Consider the following 19771-nt stretch of genomic DNA (forward strand, 5'->3'; position numbering starts at 1 on the left):
TTGATAGTAGTTATTGGCCTTCAATGTGACTTTGTTATTTTATACTGATAGAGTATTGTGGAAATGGAGACTTTATTTTTTAAATACCTTCTTTAAAAATGAAGGTAAGGGCTTCCCTGGTGGCGCAGTGGTTGAGAGTCCGCCTGCCGATGCAGGGGACACAGGTTCGTGCCCTGGTCCAGGAAGATCCCACACGCCACAGAGCGGCTGGGCCCGTGAGCCATGGCCGCTGAGCCTGCGCGTCCAGAGCCTGTGCTCCGCAATGGGAGAGGCCACAACAGTGAGAGGCCCGCGTACCTCAAAAAAAAAAAAAAAAAAAGAAGGTAAGTGTTATTCTGTTTATCTGTTAATTTACCAGTACTGATTGCCTCATTCCAATTCAGAACTTGATGTAACTTCTCAAATACTGCAATGGTGACCATTTAAAAAACTTGAATATGCTTTCTTTTCCCACTTGCTGACTCAGGATATTCCTGCCTTTTCAAGCATTGCTAGAGGCTGGCCTGCCAGCCCTTCTGGATTTTCTCTCCCAGTTGGTCAACGTTATGGCCCTGAAACTAATTAAAGAAGAAAGTGAAATATTTCTCCTTATGTTCCTATCTATAAAGAAAAGGGAAAGCAATTAAGATAAGGAAGAAGAAAATATTTACATGGTTAGAAATGTGATTATACTAAAAATAATTAGATCCTATCATTTGGATGCTACCTCTTGGGTAAAAATTGTTTGGAACATGGATATCATTGTAGCCCTTCCCTAGAGAAATTTCCATATTTGAGACAAGATACCCCTTCAACCATCCACCAGGTCTGTGGCCAAAGAGAAAACATAAGCATTCCCTGCAGACTGTTCTAAGAGACCCAAGGAAAGGCTGAGAACAGAGCTGTGGGACTGTGACTGCCCTGGCTTTCAACTTTGAACAGAATAGCTGAGTGATCAAACAAGCCAGGAAAGGAACCCTAAGTCAAGGAAGGCCCCTAAGCATAAGTGATGGTTTGCTGTTTTGTACTGCTAATGAGCCAGAATTGCTCCAAGATGCTGTTACTCACTTTCCTTTCCTATTGCTAGGGAATATTTGGGTTCCTTATTTTTCCCTTTTATCTCCAGATTTAACTGTTTTCTTTAGATGGTCTTTCTTCTGTCCTCAGGACACTGTCCCATCTAACAGGAGGCTCTTCCTGCCTGTCGTCCTTTTGTAGGCAGTGGCCTGCTTTTGACATGATCTAAGGCCATGGTTAGAAGATGTAAAAATCTCCATGGTAGGTATTCTGTAAAATCTAGTGACTAGATTGCTCAGGGAAATAAACCTCTGTGCCCTTTTCTCCTTCACCCCGCTTGGTTCACTATGTATAGGAAGAGGCCTCAGCTGTGTACATGACTCATTTATTAAAACCAAATAACCCCCAAGTTGGAATGGATAGGAAGCCACTAGACAATGTGCATTGGGGACTTCCCTGGTGGTACAGTGGTTAAGAATCCGCCTGCCAGTGAAGGGGACACGGGTTCAATCCCTGGTCTGGGAAGATCCTACATGCCGCAGAGCAACTAAGCCCGTGCGCCACAACTACTGAGCCTGCGCTCTAGAGCCCACAAGCCACAACTACTGAAGCTCGCATGCCCTAGGGCCTGCGTGCCGCAACTACTGAGCCTGTGTGCTGCAACTACTGAAGCTCGTGTGCCTAGAGCCTGTGCTCTGCAACAAGAGAAGCCACCGCAATGAGAATTCCGTGCACCACAACGAAGAGTAGCCCCCACTCGCCGCAACTAGAGAAAGCCCACGCACAGCAATGAAGACCCAACGCAACCAAAAACAATGATAAAAAAAAATGTGCATTGGAAAGAACTTTACATGTATTTTTGATTCAGCCATAAATACCAGAGACTTGAGAATATATCTACATATGACCTTTGTTGTTGTTAGAAAACCCTGCCTTCTCTTTGGCTTTCAAGCATAATCTGAATTCTGTTCAGTTTTATCTGCAGGTTTCAGTATAATACTGGTATTGCTCTGTTTAGGGTTCTCCAGGGAAACAGAACTAATAAGATGTGTGTGTGTGTGTGTGTGTGTGTGTGTGTGTGTGTGTGTGTGTGTGTATGTAAAGGGATTTATTACAAGAATTTGGCTCATGTGATTATGGAGACTGGCAAATCTAAAACTTATGGAGCTGATGTCCCAGTTAAAGTCCCAAGGCTGGCAGACTGGAAGAGCTGATATTCCAGTTCAAAGGCCACCAGGCAGGATAATTCTCTCTTACTCAGGACAGGGCCTTCAACTGATTAGGTGAGGCCCACCCGCGTTAGGGAGAGGAAACTACTTCACTACATCTACCAATTTAAGTGTTAATCTCATCCAAAAACACCCTCACAGAAACACCCAGAATAATGTTTGACCAAGTATCTGGGCACCCCATGGCCCAGTCCAATTGACACACAAAATTAACCATTTCTTGCACTTAACGGTACTTTACTATGTGATGGTGCTGTTTTGATAACTTTTCTTCACACTCAACTTTAATTTGATTCACACTCATCTGATTAGGAACTAACTATTAATGGGAGTAAAGAAGAGAAAGCAGATAGGAAAGGAAGACGATAAGATAGACATTTTATGATTTCTCATGATATGAGAAGGGCAGCCCAGTAGCACTGGATACCAATATCTGACTTGGTATAAACTCTTCCCTCAGCTCTGTGAGTTGTGTATGCTTCTTACACTACCTTGGAAATAAGAAAGCAGATAGTTCTCATTTTATGTTTGAGGGAACAAATATCTCAAAATTTGACTAACTGAAAGGCAGCTGGTTGAATTCGTAATAAAGCCAAGACATAACTGCAAATCTTCAAATTCCCCATCTCCATTCTGTCATTTAGGTTTCTGTGAAGAATTTGACCTGAAAAACCTATTTTAGAAAATAAGCCCAGACATTTAGAGAAGCAGAACTGGCCCCTTTTGGGTTTGAAACTCTTAGTTTGTGTTATATAGACTTTGAGACCATGTTCATGTGTTGAATAGACACATGTGTGTAATTAAATTTGGAGCCAAATTAAGTGCAGGTTGAATAACATGCAGCACAGATATGTCCTGAGATGTTTGACAAGTTCCTCTTACTAAGATATGTCACCCAAGTGCAGTGACTGTTATTTAATTTTGAACATCAGCTTTCTTGTTTGCAAATACAGGGGTTAAAATGTTTTTATTCTTTTCCATTGTAGTTTATTACAAGATATTGAGTATAGCTCCCTGTGCTACACAGTAGAACCTTGTTTTTTATTTTTTATATACAAGTACAGGGATTTTAACAGCCATTTTATTTTCGACTGTTGTTGCCAGTAGTTGACATCTGAGTGTTTCTGTAAGCCAAATACATATTCTTCTAAGCACTTCACATGGATTATTTTTATTTTCACAATGACCCTATGAGTCTACATATATAGACATTTAAGGCACAAAAATTAAAACTGCTCAAGGTTAGACAGCTAGGGAGTGGTGAACGGATTTTTTTTAATATTGCTTCTGGTTTTTTTTTAATGTAAATGCGTTCATTTTTGGCTGCGTTGGGTCTTCGTTGCTGCGTGTGGACTTTCTCTAGTTGCGACGAGCAGGCAGGGGCTACTCTTCGTTGGGGTGCGCGGGCTTCTCATTGCGGTGGCTTCTCGTTGCAGAGCACGGGCTCTAGGCACGTGGGCTTCAGTAGTTGCAGCACACAGGCTCAGTAGTTGCGGCACACAGGCCCTAGGGTGGGCGGGCTTCAGTAGTTGTGTCTCGTGGGCCCTAGAGCGCAGGTTCAGTAGCTGTGGCGCACGGGCTTAGCTGCTCCATGGCATGTGGGATCTTCCCGGACCAGGGCATGAACCCGTGTCCCCTGCATTGGCAGGCGGACTCTCAACCACTGCGCCACCAGGGAAGTCCCTGGCAAACTGATTTTTAATCTTAAGCAGTGTGACTCCAGAAACTCCCTTTACTATAATACACTGCCTACCATTTTGTATGTGTATGTTTTGATGGTGGCATCCTTGAAGTTTTCCCACATAAATATTCAGTAAGGTGGGAACAAAGAGTAATTTATTAAATGGATATACAGGTTTTCAAATACTTTTATGATGAAAAATTTAAGTCTACTCATTAAGGAAAATGGAGAAAAGAAGGAAAATCCAAACCACTATAGACCCAAAACCCAAACAAAACCTCTATTTACATTTTGATAAATTTGTGTTCAGTCCATTGTTTTTAATGCAAAGATTTTTTTGTCATATATTTGTATTTACACTTAAATCATTTCTGATTACATACCTTTTATGTATACAGTATTGCAGTAGGAGTTGTGGGGGATATAGAGATCTATGCCATAGAACTTCAAAGAAGGAGGGCAAGAAAGGTTTCTTAAAGGGAAGTAGGACAGGAGATGGACACCAATCGAGAAAGAGGTGGGCTAGGATTTCAGGTTGGGAAGAAAGGGGGTTTCGAATTTTTACACAGGTTTGAGAAGTAGCCAGTAGACCAAAGGGCTCATGTTGTAGAGCAGTGGGAAATAAGGTTAGAAAGACTGTGGACAGATTATATAGGTCATTAATTAAGCAATAGTGGCACACGTACCATGTGCCAGGTACTTTATTAGAAGCATGGGATGAGGCCTGGGGAAGAGCGTTCAGACTTTATCATGGGAGCTGTAAGGATGTATTGAAAATTTGAGTATAGGAATGCCATGAGTGCTGTGCTTTAGGAAGGTAGCATTGTCTGTTGTATCTACCACATATTCCAAAAAGAGAAGAGAAGCTGTCGCAGTAGTTTAAGCACGAACTGGTGACAAGGGCCATGGCGAGTGAAAAGTGAATTTGAGAAATGCAATGAAGAAAGAATCAAGAGGTCTCTATACTGAAGACAGTGAGGGCTTGGGGTGGAGTCAGAGGCACCAAGGGGTTGAGCTCAGGTGATTGAGAAGAAGGTGCTTCTGGCAGAGGTGCAAGAGTCAGGAAAAGAATGTGGGTAGGGGAGATAATTTGTTTGGCATAGATAAATTGAGCTTGTGGGTATTCAAGTGGAAATATCTGTTAGGCAGTCAGGATACTCGCTGGAACTCAGAAGCAGAGGGGCTGGCAGTAGTTGGTAGAATGATGCCCATACTGGGCATGGTCGGAATACATCAGTTCTCCTAGGAATGGTTAGGAGATAGTGGAGAAAGAGCGACAACGCCTTGGACATTCACCGTGGTCAAACATGACTGTCATCATTGTCACCTTTTCTCCATCTGTATGCTGTGGGCAGTGTTTGTTAACTCTGTTCCCGGGGCTCAGGGATTGTTATGTTCTAGTGGAGGAACAAACCAGCTGTTGGATTTGGGGGTTTTCCTTCAGTGAAGACAGTGTGATCCATGCTGCCTCCCAGAGTGCTTCACAGTGTCCAAACTACTATACCTTCGCAAGGGATCCCTTTTTGTTGTTATTGTTATGCCAATCATGTGAAGGCTGTAAGGAGCAATATAATTATCCCCATTTTACAGGTGAAGAAGCAGAGGCACAGGAGTTTAGAATTTGCTGAAAGTCACCTAGGTAGTAAATCACAGTGCTCAAGGCCAGTAGTTTTCATTACAAGTTCAGTGCTCTTTTTTGTTATACCTTGGGGTCTCCGCTTTCAGCACTGTTCACTTAAAAGTATTTGTTGGTGGTTTAGATGGATAAGGCTCTGTCTTCTTCAATGTTACAAGGGCAAGTTTTCTATGGATTTTATTGGTGGTGAGCAAAGCAACAAGTATTAGTCTTCTGGGGTTTCTTCTTCAATTTATACTGGATGTCAAGTTGTACATCCTTTTTATTTCAGTGGTAGAAACCCATCTAAACTTAGGTCTTAACATTCTAAAAGTAGAGAGGAAGATGGAAGTCTGGAGCAGAAGAAATATACACTTGAGAAAATGAATGTAAAAGTTAAAACTGGGGACTTCCCTGGTGGCGCAGTGGTTAAGACTCTGCGCTCCCAATGCAGGGGGCCCGGGTTTGATCCCTGTTCAGGGAACTAGATCCCACATGCATGCCACAACTAAGAGTTCACATGCCACAACTAAGGAGCCCATGTGCCACAACTGAGGAGCCCGCCTGCTACAACTAACAAGCCTGCCTGCCACAACTAAGATCCAGCAAACCAAATAAGTAAATAATTTTTTTAATAAAATGAAAATAAATAAATAAAAGTGAAAATTGACTTTGGCCCAGTTTTTTTCTGGCTGTGACCTGAGGCAAGGGAGCATCGTCTTTAACCATGCACCTATCTCCAAGCAGGTTTTTGGCCTCTGGGGTTACAGAAAGACTAACCAGACACACAGCTCTTCTATCCCACCCTTTCTTGTGAGTATTGTGATGGGGCAGAGAGTCAGCAGGTTGGAAGTAGAAGAGTAAAAAAGAAAATAAAGCCTGGAGAATCTTTCTTTAACTTCCCGGCAGGGTCTTCAAAGACAGGTCCCTTTCTGAGCTCCTGTGGTCAGTAGAAGCAGTGTCTATCTTTAGACCTCGTTGGTTGTTTTTCATGAGGCCACAGAACTGGAAGTCCCCAGCACAGAGTAAGTGCTCGAAAATTTTTACGAAGCTCCTGGCACCTATAGCATAGCCTTGAAGGGAGTGGGTCCTTTTTTTTTTTTTTTTTTTTTTTTTGCGGTACGCGGGCCTCTCACTGTTGTGGCCTCTCCCGTTGCGGAGCACAGGCTCCGGACGCGCAGGCTCAGCGGCCATGGCTCACGGGCCCAGCCGCTCCGCAGCATGTGGGATCTTCCTGGACCGGGGCACGAACCTGTGTCCCCTGCATCGGCAGGCGGACTCTCAACCACTGCGCCATCAGGGAAGCCCGGAAGTGGGTCTTTGATAGGGATAGGGAAGAGCCATCAGGCCCATCACCCACACGCTGCCAGGTTTTTTGTTTGTTTTTTATTTATTTATTTGGTTGTGCCAGGTCTTATTTGCAGCAGGCGGGCTCCTTAGTTGCGGCATGAATGTGGGATCTAGCTCCCTGACCAGGGATTGAACCTGGCTCCTTGCACTGGGAGCTCAGAGTCTTAACCACTGCGCCACCAGGGAAGTTCCTGCCACTTCTTACTGTCTTTAACATATGCAGGGGAGAAGGAAAAGGCTACTTCTCAAAATATAACTAAAATCATAGGAGAAATTAAGCATTGGGTTTCAAAGCCCATTAAATCTCATTTCCAGGGAGAAAGAATAACTGTCTTTTCTGTCTCCTGAGCCTGTTTCGTTTTCACAGTTTCTCATAGTTTTATTACATGTATTGTCTCTTCAAGGTTAACCGACATGCATCTAAGATCTACCCTGTCATATGATCAGTGTCTTTCTTCAGTTTCCTACACACTGGCTGTGCTTGAGACGTGTCCAGGGAAGATTCTCTGGGGATGCACTGGAAGGATCTGACCTTGGAGGTTGCACTCCAGGTTCTCCTGACAGGCAGGGAAACAGTGCCGGGGCTCTTGTAGGCATAACTCTGTACTTGCCCACTAAAAAGTAAACTAGAAGTTCAAGTCTTACGTTACTTCCTTCTTAAGAGACAGTGTTTGTTGAAATACTGAGCGAATAAACAAGCACATAGAGGGAAGACTTTAGCCAAAGCTGAGATGAGGAGAGATAGAGGCTATGACCCTCACCTTGGAAGAGGAAGAGCCTTCATTCAGTGGCCATCTATATATAGGCCTTGAAGTAAACTACAATGCCAAGGCCTGGAAGACCCGTTCTGAACTTTCCACCTGCCTGGACATGTAGACTATGGCCAGTTCCTTTCATTACCTAATAAGTAAGTAACAAGAATTCCTCTGCCTCATCTCACGATAACAAATATTGGTATTTGCTAAATAATGGCAATCTGACCTAATAAAAGAGCCTCCAACAAAGTCACTCGTGATCACTGCACCACTCCAGCTTCTGCACTGGCATTTTGACAGTAATATGGATGACAATACACTTAGTCAAAACAGATTCCAGCACCCATTATGCCCCATCAAAAAAAGCAAAATAAATGTTGACAAGATACGGAGAAACTGGAACGCTTGTGCACTGCTGGTGGGAATGTTAAATGGTGCACGTGCTATGGAAAATAGTATGGAGATTCCTCAAAAAATTAAAAATACAATTACTATATGATCTAGCAAATCCACTTCTGAGTATATGCTCCAAAGAATTGAAATCAGGGGCTGGAAGAGAGACTTATACACCACATTCATAGCTGAAATTATTCACAATAGCCAAAATCTGGAAATGACCCAAGTATCCACTGACAGTTGAATGGATAAACCAAGTGTGGTATATACATACAATGATATATTATTCAGCCTTTAAAAGGTAGAAAATTTTGATACCTACTACAACATGAATGAACCTGGAGGACATTATGCTGAGTGAAATAAGCCAATCACAAAAGGACAAATACTGTATGATTCCACTTATATGTGGCTCCTTGAGTAGTCAAATTCACGTAGACAGGAAGTAGAATGGTGGGTACCAGGGGCTGAGGAGAGAGGGGATGGGGAATTAGTGTTTAATGAGTATAGAGTTCAGCTGGGGAAGATGAAAAAGTTCTGGAGATGTGAATGTACTTAATGCCACTGAACTACACATGTAAAAATGGTGAATTCTATGTTATGCATTCCTTTTTTGCTATCAACAATAGCATTCAGGGGTGAAAGGGTGGAGTGACATGGAAGAGGAGATATATATATAACTTTTTTAATGCTTTACTGGTGGACTGTGCTATTCTCTTCCCTTAGGGAAGCCAGATTTTACAAGGGGAGACTTTCAGGAGGCAATAGTGATGGGTTGGTTTGTTTGTTTATGGAGTGTAGCTTCAGTTGGTTATTAACAGGCTGCCTGTGATAGGGATTGAAGTCTATTTTACAATGGTCAGGTAAACCTTGGCCGTTCCCATAGGGATCCTGAGCTCTGCCTCTGAGAGTTTTATGCATCCAACAAATGTTCATGGATTTAAATGGAATGATCTGAGTTACCCTCAGTTATTTGACTTGAGTCTTGAGGCAGCCCCTCCCCCATCCCCACCCAGGGATAAGGGACTGAATTTAACAAATACTTACATTGCACTTACTGTCTGCCAGAGACTGTCCAAAAGCCTTTTCATATATCAACTCATTTAATCCTAATAATCCTATGAATTAAGTACTATTGTTCCCCAGTTTACACATGAGAAAACTGAGGCAGGCACAGAGAGGTAAAGCTATACAACTGTTAAGTGGTGGACCTAAGGTTCAAACTGAAAAACCTTCTGGCCCAGCGCTCATGCTCCTGATCATTAGGCCCCGAAGGTCCATGTCTGGGACTTTAATGACCCTGAAGTGATCTCAAGGTCCAGAATGGAGAATGGAAATTGGTGGTTAAATTATTCCTTGCCTGTGATCCTGCCTCCCTGCTCCAGCAGCGGTTGGGCTCCTGAGGTCTAAGGCTTAAGCAAGGAGAAGGGGCTTGTGGGTTTAAGGTCAAAATTTTTGAACCTATGGAATTTCCCTCCAATTCAGAAGCAGCCCCTTGCTGACGAATCAGCTGCCTATCCCACGGGTTTTGCTATCAGTGGAGTTTCTAGATGATCAAGGCAGGCGAAATGATACATCATTAAGCTAACATTAAATGATATTAAACTCTTAATAAATCTTTTTTCCTAGTCATCCTAAGACGCAAGCCAAGACGAATCTGCAACTCTGGAGTGGAAACCAGGGGGCGGGCCGAGCAGCGACCATTTTTGTTTTGCGGCCGTGCGCTCTCAGAGCACCTTGACTAACAGGACCTCACGGAGGAGGCGGAGCCTATCAGTGAGTGGGGCGGAACCTGGGAGACGTGATGATTCAAACGGACGAATGAGCTCTGCGCATCTGGCAGAAGCCGCCAATGACCGGTCATGTTGGGGCGGAGCCCACAGGCCCTAGTGGCTTTGGTTGTACGGCGGCTTTGGCGCATTTTCGGCTGGTTTGATTCATCCATTTTGAAGAGACAGGGGAGCGGGGGGCTCGTCTGATTAAGGGGCCCTGAACCAAGGAGCAGCGGAGTTTGAGAAGCCAGCAGCTCGGGGTTCGGCGGCAGCGGCCCCCTCGGCCGAAGTTGGGGGGGGTGGGGCGCCGAGCGCGCGGGGTGGGGGGGGTCCTGGTCTTTGGCTTCTCGACTCGGTCCTGTTTCGACAGCGAACATGTCTCGGCCTGTCAGGTCAGTGCGGAGTCCGAGGCCTGGAACGGGTTGGAGGGGGTTGGGGTGAGTGGTGAAGGAGTGGGGGACAGAAGCCTAGAGTCGGCCCTCTCCTGTGCCGTGCGCGGCCTCCTCCTTTTCGGGGCCCGCGCGCGCCCTTGAGCGTAGGGGGCCTTGCTGGCCCGCGGGGCTGCGTGGGGGTAGCGGCCGCGCGCCCATGCGCGCGCTCCTCCCCGCCCCGCGCCGTTGCAGGGCTCTGGGCTGCTTTGCTGCCTCCCCCACTCGCCGCACTGGAGCGGGCGGGGTGTTCCCTGAACCTCCGTCGGTCGGAGGGGGAGGGGTGTGAAGTCAGCGCCCCCACCCAGGCCCCACCTCCTCCGGCCCGGCCCCTTGGAGCTGGCCGCGGGGACCAGCGGACTGGGTCTCGGACCCCACCTTAATGGGGGGGGGGGCGGAGACGCCGTATTGTCCCTTCCCCCCTCGGCTTGCGTGGGGGTGGGGGGGGACTCAGCCCTTTTTCTCTAGCGGACGGGGGTGTTCCATGCAAAGCAGGAGGGGCAGCTCTGCCGCCGGGCCCCGCCTCCGTCCTCCGGGTCGCTGCAGAGCCCCGCCTCTCGGATCAGGCCGGGCGTGGGCGGGACGCGTTCTTTTTCCCTCCGCAGCCGAGAGAGTTCGGGACTAGGCCCTGGAAAATGACTGCTGTGTCCCCCCCAACTCGGAGTTTTGAGCTGGTTAACCCCTGCTACCCCGCCTCGAGTTCGCTCTTTGCCTCCGACTAGAAATGTCCTTCCTCGGAAATGTCCCTACTCAGGGAGGTGTGGGTTAACTGCACGACCTAAATCCCGTGTGGTTCTCGTTCCCGCTACCTCTCTTCCTCGGCGTACACGTCTCGGATGTTTTTGTAATCTTATCTTTACCTTGAATAACTTTAATAATAAACGGGCTAGATTCGGTTAATCGGTAGACTTTATTCTGAGAATTTCAACAAGTTTGCTGTTCCCCAGCGGACGGTGGAATCGCCCTTGGCCGTCCTCCCGGCTATCGTATGGAATGTGCCATTTATGGAGGGGTGTGGCTTAATCCAATCTGTTGAGGCCTTACGAAGGAGAGCTGTTGCAAATAAATATTACTTTTAATATAATGTCCTTGGCGCTTTCAATGTAAGGAATTGGCTGCTTTGCATAGTGCTTTATGGATAAATAGGTTTAGTTTCTAAATGTTTTAATAGTTGTTGCTTCCCCTTCTTCATACCAAGTTGTGAGGAACGGAAGTATTTTGAGCTAGAGCTCTAAAGGGAGGTTTGGAACCCCGGAAAGGGTTTTGTGCTACACCGTTCTGTCTGCAGACTAGAACAGCAGTCTCCGGCTGGTGGGGGTATGGGGCTGCATGCTCCTACGCTCGGGGTGGGCGTGAGGAGAGTGCTAACTAACTACCTGACAGCTTTTCTGCCTAATTTAAACCCACATCTCCGATAACTCACCATCGCCACCGGGAAGAGTTTTGCCTACTTTTTGGCACGGAGTCTGAATAGATATTGCAAATTATAGTTTGCATACTTTTTTTGGCATAATAAATGACCAGTGTATCCCATCAGTTTATGAATAAATGACCAGTGTATCCCATCAGTTTATGTAGAGTATTTTCTTTAGGATCAGGAGAAATAGACAATATCATAATAAAGATTTGTTTCATCTGGATTGGATCTTCTGTCTTCTGGGAGTAAATTACTGTGTGGTGAAGTTGGACTATTACTTTTCTTTACCTTTTAACTGCAGTTCACTAGGTTTTGATGACTTTTAATTTTATTGTTGTAATTTTACTCATTTGCCTGAGTTTGTGCTCCCAAATTTAGACGCTGGAACACGAACAGAACTTTTTTTTCTTGAAAACTTGGATTTTTAATGTCACCGGGTAGGAGTAAATATATTAAGCACGTTCTAATCAGTTTTTTGAAGGCATTGGGATTTGTGCACAACTTTTTTCTTGCTCAGTCTGTTAAAAGTAATTTTAACTGTATATTTGCCCCTAATTGAAGAATGGAGTTAATATATTGTGGGCATTTTTGGCTCACTTTCAAGTTATTAATTTTAAAGCAACTTGGTTTTTGATTATATATTTTAGTGAAGAAGTCTCTTTGTAACTTTTTTGAAAGCCTTTAACATACTCTTGACCAATAATAAAGCAGAAATAATTAAACTTGACTTTGGTGGTTTGTTAAATTTTGCAATAAAAAAAGTTCTGCCTTAGGGAAGTGCTTTTGTAATTGAAGAGTCTGTGTACTTGAGGGAATGTAACAAAAAAAAATAGATGTTGACCCAATATCAGAATGATGAACCTTGTTTAAAAACAAACCAAAAACAAGAAAAGCATGTGTTGGAAAATGTGTCCCTGCAGCTTCTTTTGGGATATGTTTCTGCCCTTAGGCCTGTATATAATTTTGAGGATTTTCTGCTTTTCATTTTTTACTGTGACTATTATTTTCATTTTAATATTAACCTAAGCATTTAAGGAAGATTTAGAAATGTACTAATGGCTGCTTGACACCAGTTTCCAAATGAATGGAATGATGAACTGACCGGCTACAGCAGGGTTTTCCGTAGACGTGTGCAACACATATCTAAGTAGTTTTGTTCACACTGTATTGCTTTCACCTTTTACAGTATCTGACTCATATATAAATGAGAGCTGAAATATTTTAGGCCTTGGATTCAAATTTATAGCGTAAAATTGCAGTCTTAGAGCCAGAAAAAAAATTAGGCAAATTCATTTTACGAGTGACTTAATGTGGGGACCTGGACAAGTGAAGTGCCTTGCATCACACACTAGTAGATGCCAAGATTGGGCCTAGAACCTAGATTCTTAATTTACAGCCCTGCTTATCCTCATCCTCCCCCCTTTCCACATAATCGCTTGTTTCTTCTACCAGATAAGTGTTGATGTCATTTTAGTGTATGGCACTTATAACTTTTCAAAATGCTTTCATGACTCTTACCCTTGTGAGGTAGGGAAGAAAATGCTGTTACTTTTGAAAGAAAGCTCAGAGATTTACTAACTTGCCCAGCCTAGAAACCAGGTTTTTTGAAATTTACCTTCGTATATTCTTCAGAGATCTTCCTCCCTTATTGAAAATGGTCCAAATCACTCAGATCAGTCTGTTTGCTCCTTTCTTTATAATGTAAGTGTACCTGATGTCTTGTCTTCTTTTGTTTAGTACTTGAGACTGCAAGGAAACTTTAACATTGAAAGTTTAGATGTGAAAGCATAGGCTTTTACAGATTGATATAAAATTTTTTTGGTCATTTTTTATTTATGTTGAGAATCAGCTTCCCCAAGATTCCAGATTGCTTTCTTTTCAAAGAGAATTCGGTTGGAATGTGTGTGGATTTCTGAAAAAAAATTGATATTTTCTCTTACCAGAAAATTAGTTTCAAAAAGCCCTCGGTTAAAGGGAAAAACTTGGAAACCTGAAAATTCAAGGTAGCTTGGAATTAATGATACACAGGAAGACACTTAAGAGTTTAGTATACTAGTAAATGTGGTTTTAGATGAGCCTGGTTCCTTGTATCTGATCTTATTCTCTATATCCAGGTCGTGTGTGTGTTTGTGTGTGAAAGAAGTGTGATTTTATTAACCTTTGATCTGTACATTTATTATTACTTTCATGTCACTTTCTTCTAAAAAGACATAAACTCTTCTGTAGACTTTACCTTCAAAGATATCTCACATAATAACTTGGAAAGCCTGAATAATGGGGGAGTTAATTTTATAACAACACTTAAGTATTCAACATTTCCCAACATATATGTCTTTAATCTGAAAATTACAAGAAGACAATGTTGGGAATTCCCTGGCGGACCAGTGGTTAGGACTCAGCACTTTCACTGCCGGGGCCCAGGGTTCAATCCCTGGTTGGGAAACTAAGATCCAGTGTGCGGCGAGGCCAAAAAATAAATAAAATGCCCCCCAAAAAAAAGACTTTAAAGTTTGATTTTTTTTTTTTGGAGTAATTACCAAATAAACATTTACTAAGAGTAAGTGCAGAGTCAGGTACAGAGGATTTCACTTTATCTTGTTTTATCCTTATTACAACCCTGTAATAGAGGATTTTTTTAAAATTCCCATATAGTAGATGATGAAATAAGCTTAAATAATATGTTACTCAAGGTCACAGAACTGTGAAACAGCCAAGATTTGAACCTAGATTTTCTGAATACAATGCTGGCATTCTTTCTGTGGTAACACTCTTCCCTTCCTAGTGTTTGGCATGAAGATGGTCAAATGCTATTTTATTTTGTAATCTCCAAATAATGGTGAGTGCATTCTGTATGCACTGGTTTTTAAGCTCTATGTAGAAAATACTTGAGGGGAAATATATGGCCAAAATATTTTAAATAGCAGTTTTTTCAACTTACTCTTCAAAACAATTCTCAGAATAAGTTTTAATTAAAAGCTTTTTTTTTTTTTAACTAGAACTGAGATTAAGTCCAGTTCCTTCAATTTACTACTGATGACTTTTAAGTCTAGGAGCTAAGGCGTAGAAATGACAGTAAAGCTGGATTTAGACTGCATGAGTCTTACCTATTTAACTCTCCATTAGATTTACATTTATTATATACATTTGATTCACGTAGAATGTTTTACAGGTTCACAATCCTTAGTTTGAAACCATTGGGGACTATATGTGTTCAGAAGTTCAGATTTTTTCAAAAATTTAAAAAATGGGGGCTTCCCTGGTGGCGCAGTGGTTGAGAGTCCGCCTGCCGATGCAGGGGACACGGTCATGCAGGGGACACGGTCATGCCCCGGTCCGGGAAGATCCCACATGCAGCGGAGCGGCTAGGCCCGTGAGCCATGGCCCCTGAGCCTGCGCGTCCGGAGGCTGTGCTCAGAAACGGGAGAGGCCACAACAGTGAGAGGCCCGTGTACCATTAAAAAAAAAAATTTAAAAGATAACAGGGCGCCTATACTGTATATATAATGTACCATCACCAGGTCTGGGGCAGTGCTCCTATAATCAAACACATTAATCTCTGTGGTAAAACCTAGGAATTTTCACACTAAAAGAAAATCCTAAAAAGCCCCTCTTGTTTGCCCCACATGTGTTTACCACCATATAAATTATGAAAAGACTTGGTTGTCAGAACTTTTTGAATTTCTAAATTGTAGATAAGAAGACTAGACCTTTAACAGCACAGTTCCTTTCTCAACCTTCAATTTTAGAAAAAATAAAATTACTCGAAACTCAATAGAGCCATCACTTAATGAGCAACACTTTTTGTGCCAATTCTGCCGGATACTCCTCATGTTTTTCAAAATCTTGAACAACTCTGAGCAAGGTATATATTATCCCTTGTTTCATATGTGAGAGGGCTGAGGCTTAAATTAAGTAACTGATCCAGTTCACCTAACCATTAAAAAGGAAGCAGGAATTCAAATAGAAGTTGTGGCCAGTGTGGTCTTTCCAATCAGACACTGCCACGGGGTGTTAACTCTTTCTTGTGGTAGTAGCACATTTGGGGGTCATGGTTCATAGCAGGACTTTGGTGGGGAAGACCAACTTTAAAGTGAGCGGGGGAGGGGCGGGGTGGGTGGAGGAAACGAAAATTTTTTCGAAGGAATAAGAATATGAGAAGGGGTTAATTAAAGGAAAAGACACCTGAACGTAGAGGAAAAAGCACTGAAGTAGTGTGAGGCTTTAAAAGTGGGAGGAAACATGAATGTTAGATAAGTGGCATTTAAGTGTATACATAATCAGGGACATTTCCCCCTGACCAAAGTAAGTGAATAGATTCCAAAGCCACCTAAAGGACACCACAGAAAATTAATGGGCTCATTTTACGTACATGTATAGATGCAAGAATGCCAAACAGTATTAGCTAACTGAATCCAGTATGTATTAAAAATACATATGATCAAGTAGCATTTGTGCTGGGAATAAAACTTAAAATCTGTCACTGATTCATATTAAAAGACCAAAGGAGAAAAACCATAGCATTTGAAAAGATTCAGCACCTATTATAAAACTCGTCAGTATATTACAATTAGAAGGAAATTAAGATTAATAAATTGGGGTTGATTTAACTTGACAAAAGTTACCAAGATAAGTGGTTGAGTTTTAGTGTTTGAAATCATTGCAATACAACTAGTTAATAAGGAGAAAGTAGTTTTGAATAAAGAAAGGGAGATTGATTTTATTTATGTTTTTGATCTGTTTTCCCCAGAAATATAAAAAGGCCACCGTTCTGTGTAACTCTGGGACACCATCTGTGTTACATCCACATTATAGTCTATGTGAATAGTGCCCCTCTGGCACTTAGAGACTGCGGTGTTGTGGTCAATAAGAGAAAACATTTGATTTAGTATATGACCACTTTGGTCAAAATGGGGCATCCCTGTGTTTTGTTTAAAAAATATTACTATCTAGGTTCTAGGAAGTGGAACTGATTGTTACAGAATTACATTGCCATATTTTAAAATAGTATCTAAATAGCCATAATTATAGGTCTTTAAAATATTTTTGGTGAAGAGACCACAGGTTGCCAAAGTGTTTCAACTGGCTATAGCATGTTTTCAGGTGCTTCTTAGTGCCTATCTACTTATTGAACTGTGCACCTGTTCAGTTACCTGCAAAGCAGGGTGATCTTCAGGGAGATTTCATGTGTCAAGATAAAATGGCCCAGAAGATGAATTACTTGAGAAACTAAAACTTAGCTCCACTGAGAAGTAAAAATCCAGCCGGCTATTCATTGGGCTGGGATAACAGACTATCTTCCACAGATATGCTACAACTGGCAAGATTCATAACAATGCTTCTTTGACTACTGCTTTCCTGCTACGAAAAGATTCTCTAAAATCAGACTGTCAGAAACTTACGCTATTTGAAATTATATCAATCAGAGTGAAACATCACACTTTTGTCAGGAAAAGCTAACTCCTTCTGACACGGAGAGCTATCTTGATTTAACATTTTTAGAGCTTCAAATGAGGGGTTGCTGGGCACAAAATTCACATCTACCTAAACTTCTTTGCCAAGAAATAGGACCCAAGGTCCACTTCACTGTCTAGACCTGATGTAGACCCCTTTTCACACAGTCTGCTGTGCTTTGAGCCTATCAAGGCACTGCTTCATTTAAGTTTCACCTAAATTGTACCCTTCCCCAAATCCTTTTTAAGTTTTCCTCTGTTTGGTGAGATGCTCCACACTTCTGATGTTCCATTACCTTTATTGTAATGAGTCAGTAAATCTTTTTCAGGCTACAGATTTGTCCCTGGTAGTTGGGTTAAGACAATTGGAAGAGTTCACTGAGAGTCCCAAGACTCTTGCTGCAGACAGGACTACTTGGTAATGTGCTCATCTGAGACGCCTTTAATCTCACCTGCTTGAGGTTTACTCTGTTCCTAATTGCATAGTTTTTGCACTAAACTTCCTGTTGGGAAAAACCTAGCCCATTTTATTTACAGAATACTTTGTTATACACAGAAATTTGTGTGTGACTTTTAAATAAAATAGTATACTATATGGAGAGAATATGGTGGAACTGAATGTATTTTGGGAATAAGGAGTGCCATATAAGAGTTCATATTTATTCATCTGGACTGAAATATTAGCAAGTTGATAAATTTAGGAGGGCATTGTGACAACTATCTTAAACATATACCTGGCTTGTCATTCAGAACTCCTTTATTCCCCTTTTGTGCAGAAATTTACTTTTTCCATTTGAAAAACTTTAAAGAGCTATTTCCTGTAATGTTCTTGATTTTAAATATTTACTTTAAAATTTTTGCTTTCTTGTATCTTGTGACTGTTTTTGAATTCTGTTTAATTGTAGAAAGCAGAATGATATAAGATGCAGTCAAAGCAATATATCTTAGCCAAAAGGAACGTGAAGCTCAAAATAAGCAACTGTGAGAAATTAACCTGAATTGAGTTTAGGTATCCCGGCTTCTATGAACTAATTTTCTTATATCCTGAGAAAACTTGGCATATGAAGAATCTTGAGGGATAGAAGAATGGAGAGAGGTAAATGTCCTAAGTTTTAAGGACATTTGATATGCAGAAACTTTAGTATTTAGCCTTGAAGAAAAAAGTGGAAACTGTCGCACAAATTTTAAGGGCTGCTCTATGCAAGAGGGTTTAGATTTAGACCATGGTGATCCCAGGAGCTAGACAAGACAGAATTGGTCAGTGGACTTTAGAGGCAGATTTCACCTCGCTGAGAACTGTCTCATTATCCGGTTTTCTTGGAATTATTTGCCTTGGGAGATCATGAAAGGTTCTCAGTCATGCCCTTCCAGGGACATTTGTTGATAGAATAACACGTTTTGGGTAAGATTGGATTAGATTGTCTAAGGTCCAGTAGCTGTAATACACCTGGTGGTGTATCACCCTTCCCTCTGTCCCCCACGGGCCACCAAACTTTGATAGGTGTTATGAGTGCTTAAGTTTAAAAAAAGTGGTTTTCTTTTTTAATATTTATTTATTTATTTTTGGCTGTGTTGGGTCTTCGTTTCTGTGCGAGGGCTTTGTCTAGTTGCGGCGAGCGGGGGCCACTCTTCATTGCGGTGCGCGGGCTTCTCACTATCGCGGCCTCTCTAGTTGCCGAGCACGGGCTCCAGACGCGCAGGCTCAGTAGTTGTGGCTCACGGGCCTAGTTGCTCCGCGGCATGTGGGATCTTCCCAGACCAAGGCTCGAACCCGTGTCCCCTGCATTAGCAGGCAGATTCTCAACCACTGCACCACCAGGGAAGCCCCAAAAAAGTGGTTTTCTTAAAACAGTGAATTAAAATAGGAAGAGATGTTATACTTTTGTGGCCGTGGATTAATAACAAATCGTTTTTTGTAAAGGTGAAACTAAAAACTACTTTGGAAATCATTTTATTCTATAGCAGTGGCTCAGACTTTTTTGATGAAGTTCCTATAAGATATACATTTTGCATTACAATTTGCTACACACAAGAATACAAATACCTGAAACAAGTTTCAGGAACTTGCCAGTTATTTAGGTGTAATTTTCTCTGATATTTTCTATTTGCTTCTTTTTCTTTTAAAATGCTGGTTATAGGGAATTCCCTGGCAGTCCAGTGGTTAGGGTTCAGTGCCCTCATTACCAGGGGCCTGGGTTCGATCCATGGTCAGGAAGTAAGATCCCACGCGAGCGGCAGCCAAGAAAATAAAGTGCTGGTTATACATCAGTAAATTGATTTCAGGACCCAATAGTGGGTTGTGACCAATAGACTGAGAAACATTGTTCTAGATGTTTATCACTTGGGTGATTAGTGAAAAGAGCTATGTTAGCTATTTTGGGTTTCTCAAAACTTAGATTTCAAGTGCACTTTAAGTGCCTAATGAGAAAATTGCTGAATTCTAGAAAATTAGCTAGGTGTTTCTTCTTCCCTGCATTGGTCAGAACAATAGGACTTCTTCAGGGTAAAAATGGAAGATAGCTTGATTGAGCTAAATAATGTAGTAAATTGTCAAAAAGTCTCTCTGATTTGCCTTGAGAAAATGATTTTGTGTTCTTTAATACAAAGCTTAGGGTGTCAATAATTAAATGTGGGTTTCTATTTTAAAGTTCTGCTTCCTCACCTGGAACTTAATTGTTTCTC

At 42.2% G+C, this 19771-nt stretch overlaps 1 protein-coding gene across 2 annotated transcripts in view; it reads left to right on the forward strand.

Moving 5' to 3' along the window:
- Positions 1–9914: 9914 nt before the first annotated feature.
- NUCKS1 (nuclear casein kinase and cyclin dependent kinase substrate 1) overlaps positions 9915–19771 on the forward strand; it is a 30654-nt gene continuing 20797 nt past the window's right edge. Inside the window, exon 1 of one of the 2 annotated variants that reach the window (XM_067729230.1) lies at positions 9915–10186. In XM_067729230.1, coding sequence (XP_067585331.1) covers positions 10170–10186 — 17 coding nt within the window. In that variant the 5' untranslated portion in view covers positions 9915–10169. The remainder of the gene's footprint in view (positions 10187–19771) is intronic. The other variant, XM_067729229.1, reaches the window with a different exon arrangement.

The sequence above is a fragment of the Pseudorca crassidens genome, chromosome 2 (assembly GCF_039906515.1).
Source record: "Pseudorca crassidens isolate mPseCra1 chromosome 2, mPseCra1.hap1, whole genome shotgun sequence".
Taxonomy (NCBI): domain Eukaryota; kingdom Metazoa; phylum Chordata; class Mammalia; order Artiodactyla; family Delphinidae; genus Pseudorca; species Pseudorca crassidens.